Raw genomic sequence first — 21,049 nt, 5'->3', positions numbered from 1 at the left:
AATTTATTCTATATGTTACAGGGCAACCCCGATATAAAATGGGTTGCCTGACTGTGGGTCCTCACCCACACACTTAAAGGGGACTTATACTGCAGGCACACACTAAATGTTAACGAAGGTTTATTTACAAGGGAAAGAGAAATGAGGAAATGTAAACTCAGGGAGAAAAGAGGGAGATAAATTCTTAAATGTGTCCTACCAGTTCCACCGACCTGGAATCCCCAATGACCCACCAAGACCAAACCTGCCTGGCCTAGAACATGAGCCTAAGACCCCACTAACAGGGCTGGTTTTTATTTACAAACAGAGAAAATGGCTGCCTAACTCCGTCCCTAGGTCCTCGCAACTTCTCTTTGGGGATCATGGGATTTGTAGTTCCCAGTGTCTTGATGGAGTGGGGGTGGCACCCACAAAGCCTGTATGGAGTTTGCTCAGGACATCCTTTCCCCTAACATATACACAGTATTCCTTGGATTATTTCCAAATGCTCAGCCCTGGTCACTTTATTTTCATGCTCAGAAAGCTTCCTGGTTCCCTGGTTTTCTATAGAAGCAAGTCTAAACTCTTTAGATTCAACTAAATTTGCTGACCCTGGATTGTATATCAGGTTTTACTAGGTAGAGGTTGCAAACAGGTACTCACTTTTAATCTTCATAATTGTGAGGTATGAATAATTATCTGTTTTACAGATGAGCAATTAGAGGCTCAGGGAGATATAAATCATAAATCTAGTAAATGGAGAACACAGGACTCAAACCCAGATCCTTTTCATGCAGGGTAAATGGACCTTATCCTAACAATTCCCCTCAGAGAAGCAGATCAGATTCCTACTTTTCATTGAACATGATGTGCACTCAGTAACATCTGTTTTTCCTTGTGCTAATCCATTGGCCTAAAAAGTTCCCCCCTGTGCAACCCCACCCATGTAAATGCTACATAACCACAAGTCTGACACAAGCATCTCTCTCAGCAGGTCTTGTCCAATGCTCCAGCCAGAATGACCTCCTCTGTTTTCTGTGATTTCATTGCATTTCCTACTTACACTATGCATTTGATCAAAGCCTACATGACATGATGGATATTTGTGTCTGTGACTTTGTTTTTTATCCCCCATCTGGTATCAAGAAGTATTTGCGGTCAGAGTCAAGGTTAATTTCTAAATAGTAATCCTCTCCCCTTCTACTACCATGTATGTACTTTAAAAATATTTATTGAACTGAAAGTCAAAGGGACTTTTGTTAGGGACAATCTCTTTAAAGTCTTTGAGTAATGCTTATTTTGTTCTTCAGTTTTCTCCTTTTCTCTCCCCCATTATGATTTCCCCCATTAGTCATTTTCTTCTGATTGTAGCAGGAGTCACTGACATCATTTCTTAGACACTGTATGTGTCCACCCACAGCGTACTTAGTGGGAATCTGCAAGAGTTTCTTCTTTCCATGGTAGGTGTATTCCAATAGCTATGTGAAATCCAAAGTATCTCCAGTTTGCCTTCGGATCAATTACTGTTACCATAGACATTGTCAGGCTAAACTGAGTAACATGGCAAGACTTAAGTCACCGAGCTTCTTGATCAAGCGTCACTGGGATAATATAATACTACATAGTAAAGTGCCAAAGATTGGGCTGCTTATACACAGAATTTTACTTTCTCATAATGTTCCAGGCTATAAGTCCAGGATCAAGGTATTTGCATGGGTGGCTTCTTCTGAGGTTCTCTCTTTTTGACTTTTTCATAGATGCCTTCTCTCTGTGTCTTTAATGGTCTATCCGTGTGTGCATCTGTGTTCTAAGCTCTTCTTTGTATAGGGACACCAGGCATATTGGATTAGATCTACCCATTATTTTACCTTAATTACCTCTTTAAAAGGTCTCACATTCTGAGGTACAGGGGTTTAGGACTGCAATGTATGAATTTGATTGGGCGAGAATGCAATTCAACTGTTAACAGCAGTAAATAACCTTTGAGATCTGACTTTTAAACCAAATTGCCATTATAGATCTTTCTTGAAGGTTTTTTTCATCTCAGCATCAATATGCAATCCCCCTAGGGTATTTTTAGACTACCAATAAGATCAGTGGATATCTGTAGTATGAGTTTCAGAGAGAGAGACAGAAGTTTAAAAAAAAAAAAAATCAAAGTCACATGTAATCATGCGACTGAGAAAAAAAAATTCTAGATTTTCAGTTTTTTTCTGTGGGGTTTTATGAAGATCCAACCCACTAAAGCAAGTGAGGGGCCAAAGTACCATTCTTCAGAATTCCTGGGTACTGTTTTTATTCACAAGATAATCTTAACAAATTATGTGACTCCCAAGGTTCAATCACTTTTGTATAAAATGGCAATGACAACAACCTTACAGAACTCCAATGAGATTTTAAATATCTTTTTTTCTGACACATAGTAAGTGCACAAGAGATCCAAGGACATGAGCTAGCATTAAGGCATAGGAAAGACAAATCATGTTTTTGAGTGTGTCCAGCGTGCATGGCAGAGTTTTGGGAGGCACTTTAAATTTATTAGCTCATTAAGAGAAAATTCCAGAAAAAATAGGAATCATCTAAATCACAGCACTTTCTTGCCCTACCATACTGGCCCCCTGTGGGACTTGTGGGGTTGTTGGTGAAACTGAAGCTTTTGCTAGAGGACTGGGGGAGACATTACCACCCTGAGACAAACAACACTTTCAGAAATTTCCTGGCATCTCTGTTGCTGATTAGTGAGTAGCAGAGAAACATGGATGCCAGAAGGAAGTGTCACCATGTTCATTTGCAGAAGAAGTTTCTCTAAATTGCAAATCTCTAGACAACATTTTGTGAGTTTAGTAGACACAGCTTTGGGAAGTCCATTTTTTGCAGAATTATTTTATCCAGGTGCTTTCTACTCATGAAATAGAGAAATGATAAATTATAACTAGATGAAAATGAAGTCATAAATTTAAGATTGCTTGTACTGGAGGCAAAATAGTTTTCATAAAAGGTTAATTAGTATTCTTAACTAAATGATGCTAAGTTCAAAATGTCAGCCCTTTTAGGTGCACAGATACCATTAAAATTAATATCAGGAATTAGAGTGTTTCTTCTTGGTCACATGATTCATATTCAATCTTTATATCTTTTATATCATTCATCTTGGTGACTTTTTAAAAAGGAAATTTGTAGATTATTTGTTTTAAAGGTCAGTTTCTACACTGAAAGGTCTAAATTACCATAACAAATACTTAGGGCTTGCCATACAATCTGTAAATAACTCTTACTTTCTGTGAAAATTATTGCCTTACACTGGAATGCACTGGGGTTGGCTAGCATAAGCAATTAGAGAGAAAAAAGGAAGTGAAATGTAAATAACCAGTAGGTAATTATAAAAACAATGTTAGCAATGAAAACTTAAAATAACCAGCTTCTCACCTTACCAAAGTAAGAAAGATTTTTAAAGCCCCAATAATATCACAAGTTTAGGGACATGGATCTCCCACATACCACTGTGTAAACACCACAAGAGGGCTTTTGTATTATTTTTTAGAATGTTGATTCTATGCCCCAAATAACACAAAACTAGGTTCTTATTTGTTAAATGGATGAATGGAAACTTAGCTGTTGTGTGCATAAATTGGCAGTTTTTAAGGAATTTCATTTCTAGGAACTATTTAAAGTTGTATATTAAAATATATTTTAAAAGCAAAATAAGATGAAAAGAGCATAAATAGCTAACAATAATACACGGCTGACTGATTATATTAAGGTATAGTCACACATTTAAATTTTTTTTTTATCTTTTAACACTATGAATATTTCATGATGGGAAGATTTCATGTAAACATCAATAAAAAACTGATTACAATCAGCATGTAAATAATGATTGCATCTTTATAAAAGTAAAGAATTGGATCCATAAAAAAGGACTGAAAGGTAATTGGTAATTATTTTAAAGTGGTGATATGACAGTTTGTTTTTGCTCATTTGTATTTTCTCAAATGAGTATAGATTAGCTTTTTATGATACTACTAATAAAGAAGCAGCAGAGGGGTAATGGCAGTAACAGACTCATTTTATAACAAAACATTTTGAAAATGTATATAAAAATCTAGCGCTAGCCAGCTTAAGGCAACTTTATTTCTGTTTATACGGAACAAAGGTTTACAAGAGTCAGGATGAAGCATTAGTTCAATAAGCCCATCACAAGGCTAATGTTAATCATATTTTTGGCTCTAGTGGCAGCTTCCTTTTATTTCATTATGAAGTAAAGGGAATTAACAACAATAATATCTAGAATGCACATATTTCAGTCCATAGTCTCTATTTTCTAGTTACCAAAATTGACAAGGACATAATGGCCAAAGCCAGCTATAAGGAAATGAAGAGAAGTATTGGTAGCTTTTTTCTTATATTGGGTTGAGTCAATAAGGTAGTGACTGTCTGAGCTAGTTAGTGCTTCAGATTCATTTGCTCTATTGTGGATGGGAAATAATTGGATATTGTAGAATTAATTGACAGCAAGCCCTCCTTCCCTTTAAGATCATTTTTCTCCTCCCTCTTTTTCCTCCACATAGGTCCCATATTTTGTGTTACAGAAGTGGGATCCAATAAAGTACATATAGATGACAACTCCAATAAAGAACAATGGAGCAACTCAGCTCACGGAGCTCACTGAACCTTCCAGGAAGGGAGGTCATACGGCACAGCAATAGGCACTACTTGTCCATCAGGTAAGCTCACACATAGGTAAATCAAGGAAATAAAAATGAGGCAAGAAGGCATCTTACTGGTTACATCTAGTCCAGTGTCAAGCATAGCTTGTATGTTTAGAAAGTATTCTTACGAGCCCCAGAATTGAGAAGCAGTCATCTCATAAGACACACACCCGTTTCAAATGAGAGAAGGGATGGTTCAGCTCTAACATGAAACTGGCACTCATCAGCTGGCTAATGACATCTAGGGCCTGATGGAAATTTAGCCCGGCAAAACATTTCTCTGTGAAATGCAATGTGGTTATAATGACATTTTCCATGATGCATTGTGATTGAATTGGCTGTACATGACCAACTAAATTACTGTTTAGGGTCATGAACTAATACAAATTGACCTTTAGGCAAATAATTCTCAAACACATGAAATTTGGCAAAAAAGGAAAACAAAAAATTAAGTAACATCATCCATACATAGTTTTTTTAGCTGCTTAGAGCAAAATTATTTGTCTGTAATCGCCCTTCTGCCTGGTTTGGCGCCATTATGGATGTCATCCTTTTCTGGAAAGAGCAAGATGCATCCCTTTCCTTTTATCTAGTCCCTTTTTATTGAAACTGACAAGCAACAATGAATTGTGTGACCATAATGGAATTCACTTATTAGACAGAACATATTATTATAAATCAGCCACGCTTCAACTCTTTGAACACCTTTAAGTCCAAGACACTGCTTAGCTTGCAAATGTTACTTGAAAACATAAGTTACATTTCCTGTTTTCACAGCTGAGTTTTAGTACTCTCAGTACATATGGCCTTTTTATATTTCTCTCTCTTAATTGCACTCTTCTTTCAGATATATTATTACTGGTTTAAATTATGAAATGTTTTCAACTGGCAAACAAAATAAGGGTCAGGCTTCTGAGTTTTTTCAGTTGTAAACTTGATTGCCAGACTTCTCAACTATTTCCTATGTATTTCACACTGTGGCGATCAAATAATGCTCTGATATGTCTTTATGAATGTTCCTTTCACAGTTTATTAAGAGGTGGGCTTCTCTTTAGAGAAATGTGTGAATGTTTAATTAAAAACATAACTTGTATTTTTAAATTCATTTTGCTTTAATTTAACACGATTATACATCACAAAACCTACACATACATGCAAAAAATAAACCCTATAACTTTCGAGTTTAAAGGATGTCCCACCTATTTCTCCCTTTCACACACAAATATACCATAGAAACTATTGGCCAACATACAAAGGAGAAACCACGTTTCTTCTTTCCTCCAGAGATCAGTCTCCTGTTCACACATGTTAAGAAAATAGAAAATTTGGTCCTATTCACATGCCATTCAGGGCAGGAGGTTCCTGGTCAAAGTTACTCAAACCCCTTTTTAAATCACACAGGGGCGCACACTTCCGAATATGGTCTTGCATCCATCAACATGAAACAGTAGTAAAAGGCCATGAGAGGTCATAATAACAACATAAGGAAGTTCACCTGACAGAAATGACTACTTAGAGAGTGTAAAAACACAGAGCACTGTTTGAAGGCCTCTCGTTTTTTATCATTCTCACTGGCCCAGTCCAATCTGTTGCTTTTTATTTGATTCTTTGGAGAAAGATGACTCAATTTAATGCATTACCAAAGCTGAAAATGCTTTGATTAGTATTTTAAATAAAGTTCTGGTTCTTTGTAGAACAAGGTGTTTGCACACCTTATTCATGGCGATAGAGAAGTGTCTGGATTGTCTGTAAAATATCAGAGGCTTCCATATTAACTGAGTCTTCAGGCTAGCCAGGCTGTTAGAAATTGCATGTCTAGGGATGTCCTTGCTTTTACATTCTCTAAAAGGCAGAAATGGTAGCACATGAAAAATGAGGGCCTCAGAAGTATCTCTAGGGCCCTCATTGGTTTCCTGCGCATTCCCTGTTCCTTCTGGTGAGAGAAAAATCAAAGGAGGCTGAAAAGATGGGACTCTCATTGTGGATGCTCTTGGGGAAAAAAATGAAGATCTTTCTTTTTTTCCATTTCACTGATACTGTTCTTAAGTAATATAATTGGTAGATTCCTTAGAACTACCTCCCTCCACAAAGACTATGCATTGGAGCAAAGAAAGTCTGTTCAATAAATGGTGCTGGGAAAACTGGGTCGCTATGCAAAAGAATGAAGCTTGACCACTACCTCACACCATACACAAAAATCAACTCAAAATGGATTAAAGAACTAGACATAAGACCTGAAACCATAAAATACATAAAGGAAATATAGGTGAAACACTACATGATATGCACATCAAAGACATCTTTACAGACACATCACCCAAAGCAGTGATAGTGAAGGCAAAGATAAACAACTAGGATTACATCAAATTAAAGAGCTTCTGCACAGCAAGAGAGACAATAACCAAAACAAAGAGAAACCCCACCGACTGGGAGAACATTTTTGCACACAACACTCATGATAAAGGACTGATCACAAAAATCTGCAAAGAGCTGATGAGACTCAATAACAACAAAGAAAATAATCCAGTCCAAAAATGGGCAGAAGAGCTGAAAAGAAACTTCTCTGAAGAGGAAATGCAAATGGCCAACAGGCATATGAAAAAATGTTCAACATCACTTGTGATCAGGGAAATGCAAATCAAAACTACCATGGGATACCATCTTACACCAGTGAGAATGGCACATATTAAAAAAACTAGCAACAACAAATGTTGGCGAGGTTGTGGAGAAAAGGAACTCTCCTGCACTGCTGGTGGGAGTGCAAACTGGTCCAACCACTATGGAGAGCTATGTGGAGATTTCTGGACCTACTAAACATAGAGCTTACATATGATCCAGCAATTCCACTCCTAGGTATTTACCCAAAGGACACAGAAACATCAATTCCAAAGAACACCTGCACCCCTATGTTTATAGCAGCACTATTTACAATAGCTAAGCTTTGGAAAAAGCCCAAATGCCCAAAAATAGATGACTGGATCAAGAAGATGTGGTACATATATACCATGGAATATTACTCAGCATTCAAGAAAGATAAACACATGCAATTTGCAGCAACATGGATGGCGCTGGAAGGGATCATGCTCAGCGAAATAAGCCAGAAAGGAAAAGAAAAATACCGGATGGTCTCACTCATAGCAGGAATCTAGAGAACTTAAATAAGGGACCAGGAAAATGAATAACTATAACAAAGTGAAAATCAAAATCAACAAAAAACTATGAACCAGAGACACTTTTTTGGGGGTGGGGGCGGGAGGGGAGGGATTGGGGTCAGAATGGGGGGTTCCGAATGTATGGGGAATATAAAAATAAAATTTATTATTTAAAAAATAAATAAATAAATAAATAAATAAATAAATAAATAAATAAATAAATAAATAAAAGAACTACCTCCCTCCACCTCAACAGGCACTTTCTCTTTTGGCAACTTTTACCCACCCTCCCAGCACAGGTCAGATGCCAGTCTATGTTTCTCCTGACCCTGGCAGCTATCATTCTGCCTGTAATAGTGGCTTCCCTCATTTGTCTTCTTCGATAGAAATCTAACACTTTGGAGGACCATGTTGTACACACCTGAAAGAGGGTCTTCCTTCAACAAAAACTACTGATAGACACAGGGATGGACAATGGAAAATCATGAAAGTTATAAAAAGTTCTTTGAGCCTAACTGTGGTAAGTGATCGCTGGACTCTGCTCTGGGGTAGAGTTTTCTGATACGGGGCAGCAGAATTAACCTGACAGGTTTGATGAACAAAACATATTGTTCCATCTGGTGGAGTCACAGCCCTGTCATTAGTAACCTGCTTATCTGGCTGGGGTTCCTGCTATTTACTGCATGGACCTGCTGTCTTTGTGCATTTGGGAAATGAATTTTTATATAATGTTGCCAAGTAATGTTTCTTTTCTTGAATACTTGATGCCACAAGAAGAGATGCAAATAAAGGTCAGTATGTAATGTGTTTAAGAAGCATCATAGTTATTCTATTCATTTTTATACTTTTTTTTGTATTTTGTTATGCTTTAACATTTTTTGGAATAGAATAGTGATCATGGAGAATTCTGTGTTAATATGAAAACTTAATGGTCTTAGTAATGAATTAGAAGAGTTTTGGGATCACTTTGTATATATTTAGATGATTCTCCTAGAATGTGAGAAATAGAGATGGGGGAAAATCTTTTGTTAACTTACTCCTATTCACAATTAGAACTTTCTTAGAATGTGTGCTGCTATGCAGTTGTACAGATGTGGACCATGATCTCTGTGTGTGGCAAAGAGATGAGTGTGTGCTTATCTCTCTGTAGACCTCCTGGGACTCTGGACACAAAGTGTCTTTCTCAGACTCTCTTTCCTCTGCTTTTCCACCATCTCTGATCTAGTTCTGATTTACAAGACTTTTTAAAATGTAGATTTTTGAATTAAAAAAATGTTCATGTTGTAAAAATAAAAACAGTATAGAGACTTATAAAGATGCTTCACTCTTCACCAATCACACTTGACTCTCAATGCAGGCTTCATGGGGGGTGAACCAGCCAGCTGCTCAGGGTTCCTGTGTAGAAGTGTCCAATTTGGTTCACTGCTTGGCTCTTGTTGTCTTAAAATTCTTAAAGATTTTTCAGCACAACGTCCTTCAACGTTCACTCTGCACTGGGCTGGCAATTACATTTCCTGAGCTGTTAAGATCCCTCTTCCCCGCTTATCTAATCATTCTTAAGTTTGTTACTTCCAGAAATGTTCTGTGTATATAGCATATTTGCATCCATTTTTTGCATTGATTATTCTATATGTAGTCTATTCTTTCTTTGCTTCTTCAGTGTTGCATGATGGATTTTCCCACTGAACAGTCTTCCCCAGCAGCCATTTCTTCTGCACCCTGGGCAACCTCATTCTGCAACAGGAAGGTTTTTCCAATTCTGGTTGTGCCTCTTCCCTACTAAAAATGTGCAATGTTTCCCTGTTGTCTGTAGAGTAAATTAACGTCCTAGTAAACAAAACAGACTCTGTGGGACCATAGTCAGTGTGGGGCCAGATTGAGTGTCTGGGAATGCAGGTCTAAAGAATATCTCTGGACTAGGATAATCTCTAAGATCAAGTCCACTCTGCTAAGCAACCTACCTGTCTCTGCCAGGATCACCTCACCTAACATACACCTTTATTTTCAGACTTTATTACATCATATCTAACAGGAAGGGGAAATGTGATCTTCTCTTTTCGCTTACCATTACTTTGTAGTGTTGCTAATAATCAATCTTGAAATTATTGCTAGCAAAGACAGTACTATAAACCACATATTTGTGTCTTCTCAAAATTCATATATTGAAACCTGACTTCCCTACCCCCATGGGGGTGATTAGATGGAACCTTTGGGAGATAATTAGGTTTTAAAAGAGGGCGTGAGGTTCGAAATGGATGTGTCCTTATAACAAGAGACTAGGGTGGTACACTCTCTCTCTCTGCCTTGTGAAGACACAGCACAAAGACAGCCAGCAGAAGCCTGGAAGAAAGATCACATCAGAACCCAGACATGCTGTACCCTGGTATTGGACTTCATAGTCTCCACAACTGCAAGAAATAAATGCCTCTTTAAACCACCCAGTCTGTGCTTTTTAGACAGCCAGGGAAGAAGGTTTGTAGCTTGCTACAAAGTTGATTCATATACAGCACAAGGTTAGATCACACAGGCTATTTTTCATATGAAGAAAATGAGCTTGAGGAAACTATGTGTCATGTGCAAAGCCACAGAATTTAGTGATGTACTTAAATTAACATCTGTGGCATCTGTGGTTATCAGGTGAATAGCTGTGACTCCCTGGAATTTTCCTTGAATCCTCTTCAGTCTGAGGTCAGAACACTATTCAGAACAGGTTTAGAGAAGTCTGACTATTATAGTGACACATATTTTCATTTCTTTGAGTCCTGAATTTCTAAGCTATGCAGATGGGATTGTCCAAGGTGGTGGTTAAAAATACCTTAGTTGCCCCTCACATTCCTATGTGATCATGGGAGAATTACTCAATCTCTCTGAGTTTTACTAAAGCCGAAAACAGGTCTGTGAAAACAGAATGTGATTAGGAATAAAACAGATTAGCCGAAAACAGAATGTGATTAGGAATAAACAGATTTTCACTTATTTAGTTACTCAATGGACACTTGATGAAGATTATTATGTACCAAAGATTGTGCTCAGCCATGAGATGGGGCAGCGACTCACACACATTCCCTGTCCTCATGAGGCTTATGGGCTGGTCAGATTTAAGATATAAAATATATAGCAGCTCCTTTCTCTGCCCAGGATGGGGGCTCACTTCACAATACTGACAACAGCATAAGTTCCTAAGTGTTAGTTTCCTTCCCTCTCCTTAGTAAAAGTAAGTGCTACTGTTACTTTAGAGATAATTCATGAAAATCAGGGCATTTATGATGGAATCCAGGGGAAAATGTCCATCCTCCTGCCTGGCCCCTCACCCACTGTCATTCCTAAAGATTACTTGCTAATAGAAAGTCTGAACATAGGCCAATTTTATGAAAAAGTGGTAACATTTAGTCCTAGTGCTCTTTTCTTCATGAAATAATAGAACCTTTTAAAAAAATCAGCTTTGGAAATAAGTCTTGCCCACGTGTGAGGACTGATGAATACATTATAAAAAAATTTCCATCTAGTCAAAAGCAATTTGAAAACTGGGTAGGGGTTACTTACTTCGTGTTACCCATGTCAGTCTATGTCCGAGCTCTGCCGGGATCTACCTAGTCAGAGCACGCCTAGCAAGAAGACACTGCATGTCCAAGAAATCAGTTTAGAAGCCACACTAAAGGAAAAGCTGTCTAGTGAGGTCCACGCCAGACCTGCCCGAGAATGTGAAAGAAGAGCAGGAAGGTTAGTACGTAAAGTAACGCCATGCACGCGCTCAACTCTAGCAGAAGGGAGTCTTGCATGCAGGGTCATTTCAGTGTGAGCTGCAGATGTCTGTTTTAACCACAGTGCCTTGCTAGAGCTGCAGTTGACAAGGCCAGCTGCTCTGAACTGCCAACTGTCAGTTGACGTGGCAAGCGCCTACCAATTTGTGCTGAGAAAACAGCACGGAATTGGGTCAGCACAGGACATGACTTTAATATCCTCCATCTGTCAAGTTGACTTGTTTGGAAATAATTGAGCACTCTGAGCATGAATAGTGAAGGCTCTTCTATGATAACATTTGTCCATGATTCAAAAAGTCAAATTGCTCTCAGTTTCCTCTGCAGGGAGAGCAGGAAGTCAACTCTATGACTTTCGGTGCTGTAGGTAGTGTAAATGAAGGGCCTCCCCCACTGAGTCCTGAACGTACCTTCCGTCCTCCCAGGCACTGCTGGAGCTGAGGCTTGGTCAGGACGCCATATTGGCAGTTGTGGGGCTGCCAAGTTATTTCTCTCCAGTCACAGGTCCTGTTGTCAGCACAACTAAGACAAGGCACAATCCACTGACCTGGAATAGACACAAAATGTCCTTGGGTTCAGCTTCTACTGATGAAATTACATTTTGCAAGTAACTTTGGGTTTTCAGCACAGCACACAACTATAGAAATTACAGCAAGAAGACCACTCATTCCCTAAACCCAGGGGAGTCTCCTGCCAAACAAATAAAATCACAACAGGTAGTAATGTTCTGAAACAATGCAGTTCACATGGAAGCCAGGTACAAATTCTGTCCTGTGAACTTTTAAATTAAGTGATCATGTACTACTTAATTATTACCTTTTTTTTTTAAAGATTTATTTATTTATACAAAAACTGGGGTACAGGCCATAGGCGCAGGAGGGTGAGAGGATTCACCAGAGACAGAAGGGGAGCAGAACAGGCAGGCAGACCAAAAACACTGCTGAGAGCAGCAGCGGGTGAGACAGGAGAGGTCTGCCGTGCCATGTGGGTATCTGCGGCTGGCCAGGGATCGCTGCAGAGGCTGTGGACAGCCTCACCACACTGCGCTCAACCCACCGCGCCACGAGGGAGGCCCAATTACTTTTTTAAAATAATGCATTAGGTGCTTAATAGGAGCAACATAGATAAGGTGCCAGTGATATTGAGGTAGCTAGTGACAAATAATGATAAATTTAACACATGCTTAGGTTGGCCATTCAAAAATAAGCATACTCCTCATTCTCAAGAGAGTCAAGATAGAAGAGAATGACTTTACTATTCTGGTAATTTTAAAGACTGGCTATTATTATTCCTTAATTTGATTGACAGTCATTTTTGTGAGAATCTCTTCACCTCTTTCTAGCTCTGCTGACTATTGCTTCAGCTGTTAGGCGAGGTGTGTATTGCTCTCCTCACATGACTGGGGTATGGGTAATGGGACAATGTATTTTTGTAACAGCTTTATTTTTATTTATTTATGCATACAAGAGCTGGGGTGTAGGCCAGAGGGGCAGAGCATGAGAGGAGTCACCAGAGACAGAGTGGGGAGCAGAACAGGCGGATCTACTGAAATACACTGCTGAGGGGAGCAGCGGGCAAAACAGGAGAGGTCTGCATCACCACGTGGGTCAGCTCCCTGGCTGCGGATCGAACTCAAGCCGCAGTGGCTGGCGAAAGATTGATAGTACTGAGACTTTAACCACTGCGCCACCAGGGAGGCTTATAATGGGACAATAAATTAACAGGACTAGCATACTTATCATCTTCACCATTGTTACCTGCAGAGTTTAGGCACAAAGTAGCTTACAAGTTTTTGTGTTTATAGGATAAATTAATATTTTCAGTGTATTTAAGATTTTTTTTATTAACAAAGTTAAATGTAGTCCAAACACTTCAGTTTTAGTGTGAGTGGATACATTTATAATCTATCCTTTTAAATACTGTTTTTATTTGTTTCTTTCCCCCCTCGTTTGTCCTTCCTAAAAATGGAGAGTGAACTAGTATATTATATAGAGAGTGTTCAGTTATCTCCTTTGTGAAAAATATTCTGATGTGCCAACAATCATCTCCTCTAGCCTATGGGTTTTGCCTATATTAAAACTTACGTTTTTCTCTTCTGATTTTTTAAATTATTATTTTTTTTTTTATAGAGGCATGTTTTTATTTATTTATTTATTTGTTTGTTTGTTTTGTTTATACATGCACTGGGTATAGTCAGAAGCACGGGAGGGTGAGAGAATTCACCAGAGCCAGAGCGCGGAGCAGAGCAGGCAGAAGGACCGAGGTACACTGCTGAGGGGAGCAGCGGGCGGCAGGAGAGGTCTGCGCGCCATGTGGGACCCTCCTCAAGTGGCCGGGGAGCAGCCGGGGATCGAACCTGCACCGCGGAGGCTGCAGGCAGCTTCGCAACCCAGCGCTCAACCGCTGTGCCACCGGGGAGGCCCTCTCTTCTGATTTTTAAATAACAAAAAGACATTTTAACAACATATCCACGCTGGTTTTGATTTGTGGTTCTGCTACCAAACATATCTGGTGTGAAATTAATTTTAGTGAGAAATTTTTTACTTTCAGGACCTCCAGGATGTCAAAGTTGTGTTATGTGAGTGCTTGCTTTTGTGGAAATAGTTACAGATAATAAAATATAGAAGGAGATCTAGCTTATGCCTCTTTTCTGTTGATCACAGAAAGGGAAAATATATCTGTGGGTAAACTAATAGAGAAGAAATGACAGAGACAGGAGATGACAGAAGGGAAAGGAGATGAAAAAATGATGACTTCTTGGCAAGTACCCAGTAAGAATCACTTTACTGGGTACAGTGCCAACAGGAGCAGAAAGCTGAAATATAAGACAGTTGAAAAGTAACGTGGACTTACTTATTTCTTCTACTATTACTTTTTTCTTTGCTATTATTTTTAAACTAAAACAAAAAACCAAAAAAAACAAAACTGCCCTACTCAATGTCTACCCTCTTGGTATTCTCTACATTATTTCAGGACTGATAAATCACCGTTTTCCACATACCTGTCACTCTTTAGGAGAATTTTAATTTAAAACATTATTGAACCCCTACCCTATTAGATTTAAGGTGTTAGTGGTATTTAAAAATATTACAATTTTTTTTAAATGTAGCGAACATTTTTATAGCACTTCTTAGATGCCAGGGGTTTCTGACTGCTTTAATATGTTGATTTATTTAAGGCTCCCCACTATAATGTTAGACCTCAAAAAATAATAATCAGGTAGAGGGTTATAACTTATCCATGTAAAATAATTATAGAAAAATAATAGGTCATGAATAATCGAATATAAATATGTGTGTGGACCTAAAGGAATCTGAGCTTTGGAGACACACACCTGAGCTCTGCCTCCTCCTAGCTCTGTGGGCCTCAATACTGTACACTAGTCATCTGGAAATCCCCACTTGGACATCGTACCCAAGGATAATTAAATCAGAACCACTGGGTTTGGTTTGTAGGCATTAGCAATTTTTGAATGCTTCTCAGGTGATTCCAATATTCTATCAATGTTTAAAACTTCTAATTAAGTTGAACAAATTATTTAATCTTTTCATGATGACATTAATTTCTCTCTGTCTAGGACATTTGTCATTGTGCTCGATACCTAACAAATGATGAATCTATTTTATTCCATCTCCCTAGCTTAAGCAAGCCATGGCACTTTAGAATAAAGAGAGTGCTATGGGTGCAGGGGGCCAGAGCTTTCTGGAAGCAAACACAATGTGAACAGGTATTTATGATGTAGATATGACTTGGAGAGGTAAAATGGATAGTACTTTAGGGATAGTAAAAGGGTAGTCTTAACAGGAGTGAAACTGAAGAAGTGACTGGTCACTACCGTAGATTGTAGAGATACATACATATATACATATAACTGTATTTATAAATACATATACCTATATAGGCGTTATATACCCATCCATCCTTCCATTTAAAGATCCACTAGGGGAAAGGTGTTTCCAAAGTTTCCAGATGTAGGAAATAGCAGTACTACTAAAAGTTATAACAAAGACAATTTTGGAGAGGAGCTGGTGTTTGAAAGGCAAAATAACTGTCCTTAAAACTGTTTGCTTCCACATAATTCTCCTTTATAATTTCCATTTTCTATTCAGAGTAAATATTGTTTTCAAATTCTAACTCTGGCCTGATATAAATGGTTTGTAGTTAATAATCGACCCCTTTACACTTTGCTTGGCTCCTTCTAATATTATGTGACTTAGATACAACCTTAAGTTTTAATCTTTCCTGATGAATTCCTCAAGAAAACTTCCTTCTAGAAAAGCCATTTCTTTTTCTTCATAGAGATTTGTGGTCAGTGAACAGCATATAGAATCTTCTTGGATGGATTAGAAGGAACTTTGGACCACCTTCTATTCATCCTTCTATTTTAAAGATGAGGTAAACTGAGGGCCAAAGAGGTAAATGATAGAAGTGAGATCATACTGTTCAAGGCAGGGCTGGACCAGAGCTTAGGTCTGGGAGTGTCCACTGTGCTGATCCTTTTATCACATTAGACTAGGTCAGCACAAAGTCATCCCCCGAAAATGAAGTGTGGCTCAAAAACCTCCTCAGTAGCACTTATATAAGATCCATAAACAGGTAGTTATAATGAATGCATCTTTATTTAAAAAACCTGAAATTTTCAGTGGATTCATGTTTTGACAGAGACTATGTTTCCATAAAAGATCATTAATTTTCATTCCAGTAGAACATACGTATGTTTTCTGCTAGTGAGATTATTTTTAGTATTATTTTGAAGGGCTTATTTTTCATCGGATCTTTGAGTATCTAAGAACACGTGCATACCTCCCCTAGATACTCTCACCCCCAACCTTGCTGAAAGCTAATTTTGCATAAACCCGGGGTTTTGTTGGCCATTTTCTGCTAATGCTGGAGAAACAAGTGGCCAGTTGCATGGGCAAAGACCCAAATATGGGTGCAATTAGTTCATGGGTGCATAAAACTGCATGCACATAAAAAGGATGCCTGGTCAGGTCTCTGAAAACTTGGCCCTGAGGGTTCATACTACTATGTGTTTAGACAGTCCTAACTCTGCATTTTTGTATTGGTTAACAATGCCTTTTTTTATTGTGAGTTAGAAATACTGCTTGAAATAGACATCTGTATAACATCTGCAGGACTAGGATTTCTTGACATTTTAAATGATACCAGCTCTTAACTAAAATTGTCAAAAAGAGGGACATAAATTCTATGTTATATATTTAAACACTGAATGAACCAAAGCTGTGATTTCTGAAATGAAGTATGACATATGTTTTAGGGAATAACATTCTGAGGAATGAAACTGCCTTTTGGGAGAAGTTTATTTGATTTATAATTGTTACTTTATGTTTAACGCAAGTTAGATTTAGGCCATTTAAGTGAATCCAATTGGTGATATAATGGAGAAAAGATTTCAACTTTGTGACTTAGGGCCATGGTGAATGTAAAATTATATAAATGGTAGCACTGATTCCTGACTATTATGTTATAAAATAAAGCAGCGTTTAATTAAGAAGAAATATAGATCTATACATTTAATATTATAAGTATGATATTTCCTGGCTAAAAAATTATGACATCTTTTGTTTACATATCATAAAATGCAATCTAAACTATTTTCCTTAAAAACAATTCTCATTCAATAATAATCATATAAATTTCTTCTTTCTCCAAATTAGGTGAATTATTTTATTTTTCTTGCTTGAGCAACAAGTGTTGTTCTTAGGTTGTGACTTAGAGTTAAATTGTTTTGTAAAGGTTAAACACCAACTTAAGAATAAAAAAAGTTGGGGCCTCCCTGGTGGTGCCGGGGGTTGGGACGCAGCCTATGAAACTATCCACAGCCTCTGCAGCACAAGTTCGATCCCTGGCCAGGGAGCAACCCACATGGCACAGCAGACCTCTCCTGACTCTCCCGCTGCTCCCCTCAGCAGTGTATTTCAGTCAGTCTGCCTGTTCTGTTCCCCGCTCTGTCTCTGGTGAATCCTCTCACCCTCTCACATCTCTGGCCTATACCCCAGTTTATGTATGCAAAAACAAATAGATCTTTAAAAAAAAAGAATTTAAAAAGTCACTTAAGATTATCTTAGTTAGTGTTACTGGAAAGACATTTTTGACCATCCTTATAGTGGCAAGGTGAGAACCTGGATCCAGTTCTACCCAGTAATTCTAATATGCAGTGAAAATGAAATTTTGGAGCCAAATTATGGTCAATGATGCTAACCATTGGAGCACCTAAACAAATGTCCTTCCAAATCTCTCTACCAAGACAGCTTCTTTCAAAAGCATGGAATCCAATCACTAAGAACAAAATCATCTCCAACAGCAAAATATCTATTCTTGCAAACTCTGTCCTGATCTCATTCATTTATTATGAATCTTTTGGTCTTTACCCCTTAAGGGTGAGGCAATTATCCTTGAGTGGTTGTGCCCTGGCTGTTCAGTCTTCTGTGCAAGGGAGGAATATTGGTATCTTGGTGTTAGTTTAGCAAACGATTTTTAAAATTGTTTGGAATTGAAAGAGAAATAAGGGGCAATCTCTGCTGTGGCAAAATATGTAATCTAGGGTAGTCATCAGTAAAAATGTATTGCTAATGCACCTTCAATATAGCACACACATATGCTATAATTATTCATATATACTTGCTTGAATTTATTATTACATTTTAAAACAAAATAAGAATGATTATGGTAATGTTTACTATAGATTGTTCCATGGCCCACCCTTTCCTCCTTAGATGCATTATTCCACTTTGAAGACTACTGATTAGAAAGAGAGAAACATGTAATTAAGCACTTGAAACATAATGAGGTAAATGCTAGCTATTGTAGAAAGCACCCAGGATATTCTGGGAGCACAGAAAAGCAGCTAAGGTGGCATCCCAGGAAAGGAAGATACAGCACGATGGGAAAAAGACTTGTAGAATCAAGGAGTAGCATGTACCAGAGTCTGGAGCATTATTGGCATAATGTGAGATGAGAAGCTGGGGGAGATAGGAAAGGCTGGGTGATGGAGCCCAGGGGGTATCAGACTAAGGTGCATGGGCTTGACAGGGGCAAAAGTTTGGGGAGAGGGAACTTCTTTAAAGAGGCCTAGCTATTCAAGTTACCAGAACACCCCTGTTCGTGGCAGCTCCTCTGACAAAGACCAGGCCCCAAAGTCACATCAGGACTTGGCATCGGTTACTGCAAGATTCATGGGTAGACAAGGTGGTACTTTTTAGAGAATCTCAGTGATGTACCTTCAACTTTCTATTGAAGAACTTTTGATTGTTTCAGTAGGAGGAAAAGAATTAGATTGTTTATATGATTCTCATAAATTGTCTTCTGATAAAAAAATATTTAACTAGACATATGAGAGTCTCCTTTGTATATAAGGGTATATATCTCATTTAGCTGAGAATAATAAATCATACCACCTGACACACCATAATCGGTAAATCCACGCTAAGCACGGACTGTAATTTATTATTTAGAACACATGTTCAGGAACAGGCATTTGCCCACGTTGCTAACTGTGCATGCCAAATTGCAATTTGTCCTGCCCATTTGTGAAACTCATTTCCCATTCAAGCTGTGGTGTGAAGTTCACGGTAAGGGTAGAAAAGCTCCTGAATGTTTTCTCAGACTTTTTAGATGAAGGGGGATCTGGGTCAGGAGGCCGGAGTGCCAACCAGGAATCTCAGAGAAGATGTTCCTTGCTCCTCTTACTGCCTCATAGGCATTTTTAGTCCCAAACTGTACTTGACCCCTCTTGCCTCCCATGAAGAAGAGTCTAGGACAGGGGAGAAACAGGGAGGTTGTTGCAGGTCTGCTCTGGGCTTTGGGAAGATTGATCACTGTAATTTGAACTTGACATCACATTGTCCTGCCTTTATTAAGGTTTGATAGATGGGAGACATTGATGTTCAATAGATGGACGTGGTCATTGCAAATCTTTTTTAAATTAAAGGAAATTATTTAAATTTGAACTTGTATATTTTAGTGCAAGGCCAACAGATATTTATTTGTACCTACTCTGTAGAAAATATATTGCTAAGAGAATTGATAATGTGATCAAATCAGGTCCCTTCATGTGGTATTCAGCCTGGGCAGACTGACATCAAATAATTAATTACATATTTGATTATTTAAATAATTGCAGCTATGGAAAAAAAGCACAGGGCTCTATGGAAATATATAATAAGGAAACAAATCAGAGGCTCAAGGAAAAGTTTCTGGCACAAGTGACTTTTGAACTAAGACGTACTTGAATATGAATGAACTAGGCAAATGGCAAAGGTGAAGAGAAAAGCAGTTGATTAATCAAAATAAGTCACATAGTAAAACAGTGTGTTTAATTATAAGTGTTGCAGCTCATACTAATAAAAAAGCAATGTACTTGGGGCCTCCCCTGTGGTGCAGCAGTTGAGCGCTGGGTTGTGAAGCTGCCCGCAGCCTCTGCAGCACCGGTTCGATCCCCGGCTGCTCCCCGGCCACCAGAGGAGGGTCCCACATGGCGTGCAGACCTCTCCTGCCGCCTGCTGCTCCCCTCAGCAGTGTACTTCGGTCCTTCTGCCTGCTCTGCTCCCTGCTCTGGCTCTGGTGAATTCTCTCACCCTCCCGTGCTTCTGACTGTACCCAGCGCTTGTATAAATAAATAAATAAATCTTTAAAAAAAAAAAAAAAAAAAAAAGCAATGTACTACCTTGATGTTTTTGTTCAAAGATTAAATACGCTTATACATATTTATAGTAAAGGGTGCTTTTTTAAAAGAGATGTTTGTCCAATGTGACACTCACCTTTTGTGTCCCCAGATGGACAAATCTTTAGTTCAGGCTGTGAAATGGCTTCAATGTAGTCAGAGGAAATAGGCTGTAATCCACAGGTTTCATCTGGGAGAATCAGCAAACCACAATCCTGCATTAAAATGATAGAAATTAGCTGACATAGTAGTTAACCTGACTTACAATAGTAAAATTCTAAAATGACCATTTTTCGTGCCAAATAACCTTTATCTATAAATGGTAGCAATTCTAGTTACCCTCCTCAAATTACTGACTTATCAATATGTTAACTTGCAACTACTAACTTATTAATAGACATGTATGTTATTAATAACTACTTGGGTTAAGAGAGTAATAAAAATTCTTGTGACATTTAATTTTTATTGTGGCTTGATATTCATGTCACTATTGCCCTGCCACTTTCTAAAGAAATTTATGCAAGTTTTATTTAAAAATATATTTATATGTTGACTCATTAAAAATAACAGACTTTACTAGAGTATATCAAGTGGAAAAAACTGCTAACATGAAAAAAATGGGCAATATTTGGGGAGATGTTAATTTAACAGAAAAATTTCACTTCAACATCTATTTATTAAGGACCCATGATATGCCAGATATGGAATCAAACACAGGTATTTTATTCCAATCAGATTCATTTATTTGTAAAAGCAGGCAACATCTCA

The 21,049-nt window shown here is 38.2% G+C and overlaps 1 protein-coding gene and 1 long non-coding RNA gene across 4 annotated transcripts in view; one reads left to right on the top strand and one right to left on the bottom strand.

Annotated features, from left to right (window-relative positions):
• The window catches only part of CPED1 (cadherin like and PC-esterase domain containing 1), a 255,853-nt gene that overhangs the window by 20,870 nt on the left and 213,934 nt on the right, over positions 1-21,049 (bottom strand). For both annotated transcript variants that reach the window (XM_054692593.1, XM_037512247.2), the window contains 2 exons: positions 20,379-20,496; positions 12,009-12,145 (listed from right to left, as the gene is read on the bottom strand). In XM_054692593.1, the coding sequence (XP_054548568.1) occupies positions 12,009-12,145; positions 20,379-20,496 (255 nt within the window). The remainder of the gene's footprint in view (positions 1-12,008; positions 12,146-20,378; positions 20,497-21,049) is intronic.
• The window catches only part of LOC119246077 (uncharacterized), a 42,591-nt gene that overhangs the window by 5,796 nt on the left and 15,746 nt on the right, over positions 1-21,049 (top strand). The window contains exons 2-3 of one of the 2 annotated variants that reach the window (XR_005125463.1): positions 4,548-4,703; positions 8,227-8,354. This is a non-coding gene — a long non-coding RNA (uncharacterized LOC119246077). Of the gene's footprint in view, positions 1-4,547; positions 4,704-8,226; positions 8,355-21,049 lie in introns of those variants that run through there. The other variant, XR_005125464.2, reaches the window with a different exon arrangement.

The sequence above is a fragment of the Talpa occidentalis genome, unplaced genomic scaffold, assembly GCF_014898055.3.
Source record: "Talpa occidentalis isolate TD23 unplaced genomic scaffold, MPIMG_talOcc4v2.1, whole genome shotgun sequence".
Taxonomy (NCBI): Eukaryota; Metazoa; Chordata; class Mammalia; order Eulipotyphla; family Talpidae; genus Talpa; species Talpa occidentalis.
The sequence above is the reverse complement of the archived record's forward strand: the minus strand, read 5'-3'. Positions and strand labels throughout refer to the sequence as shown.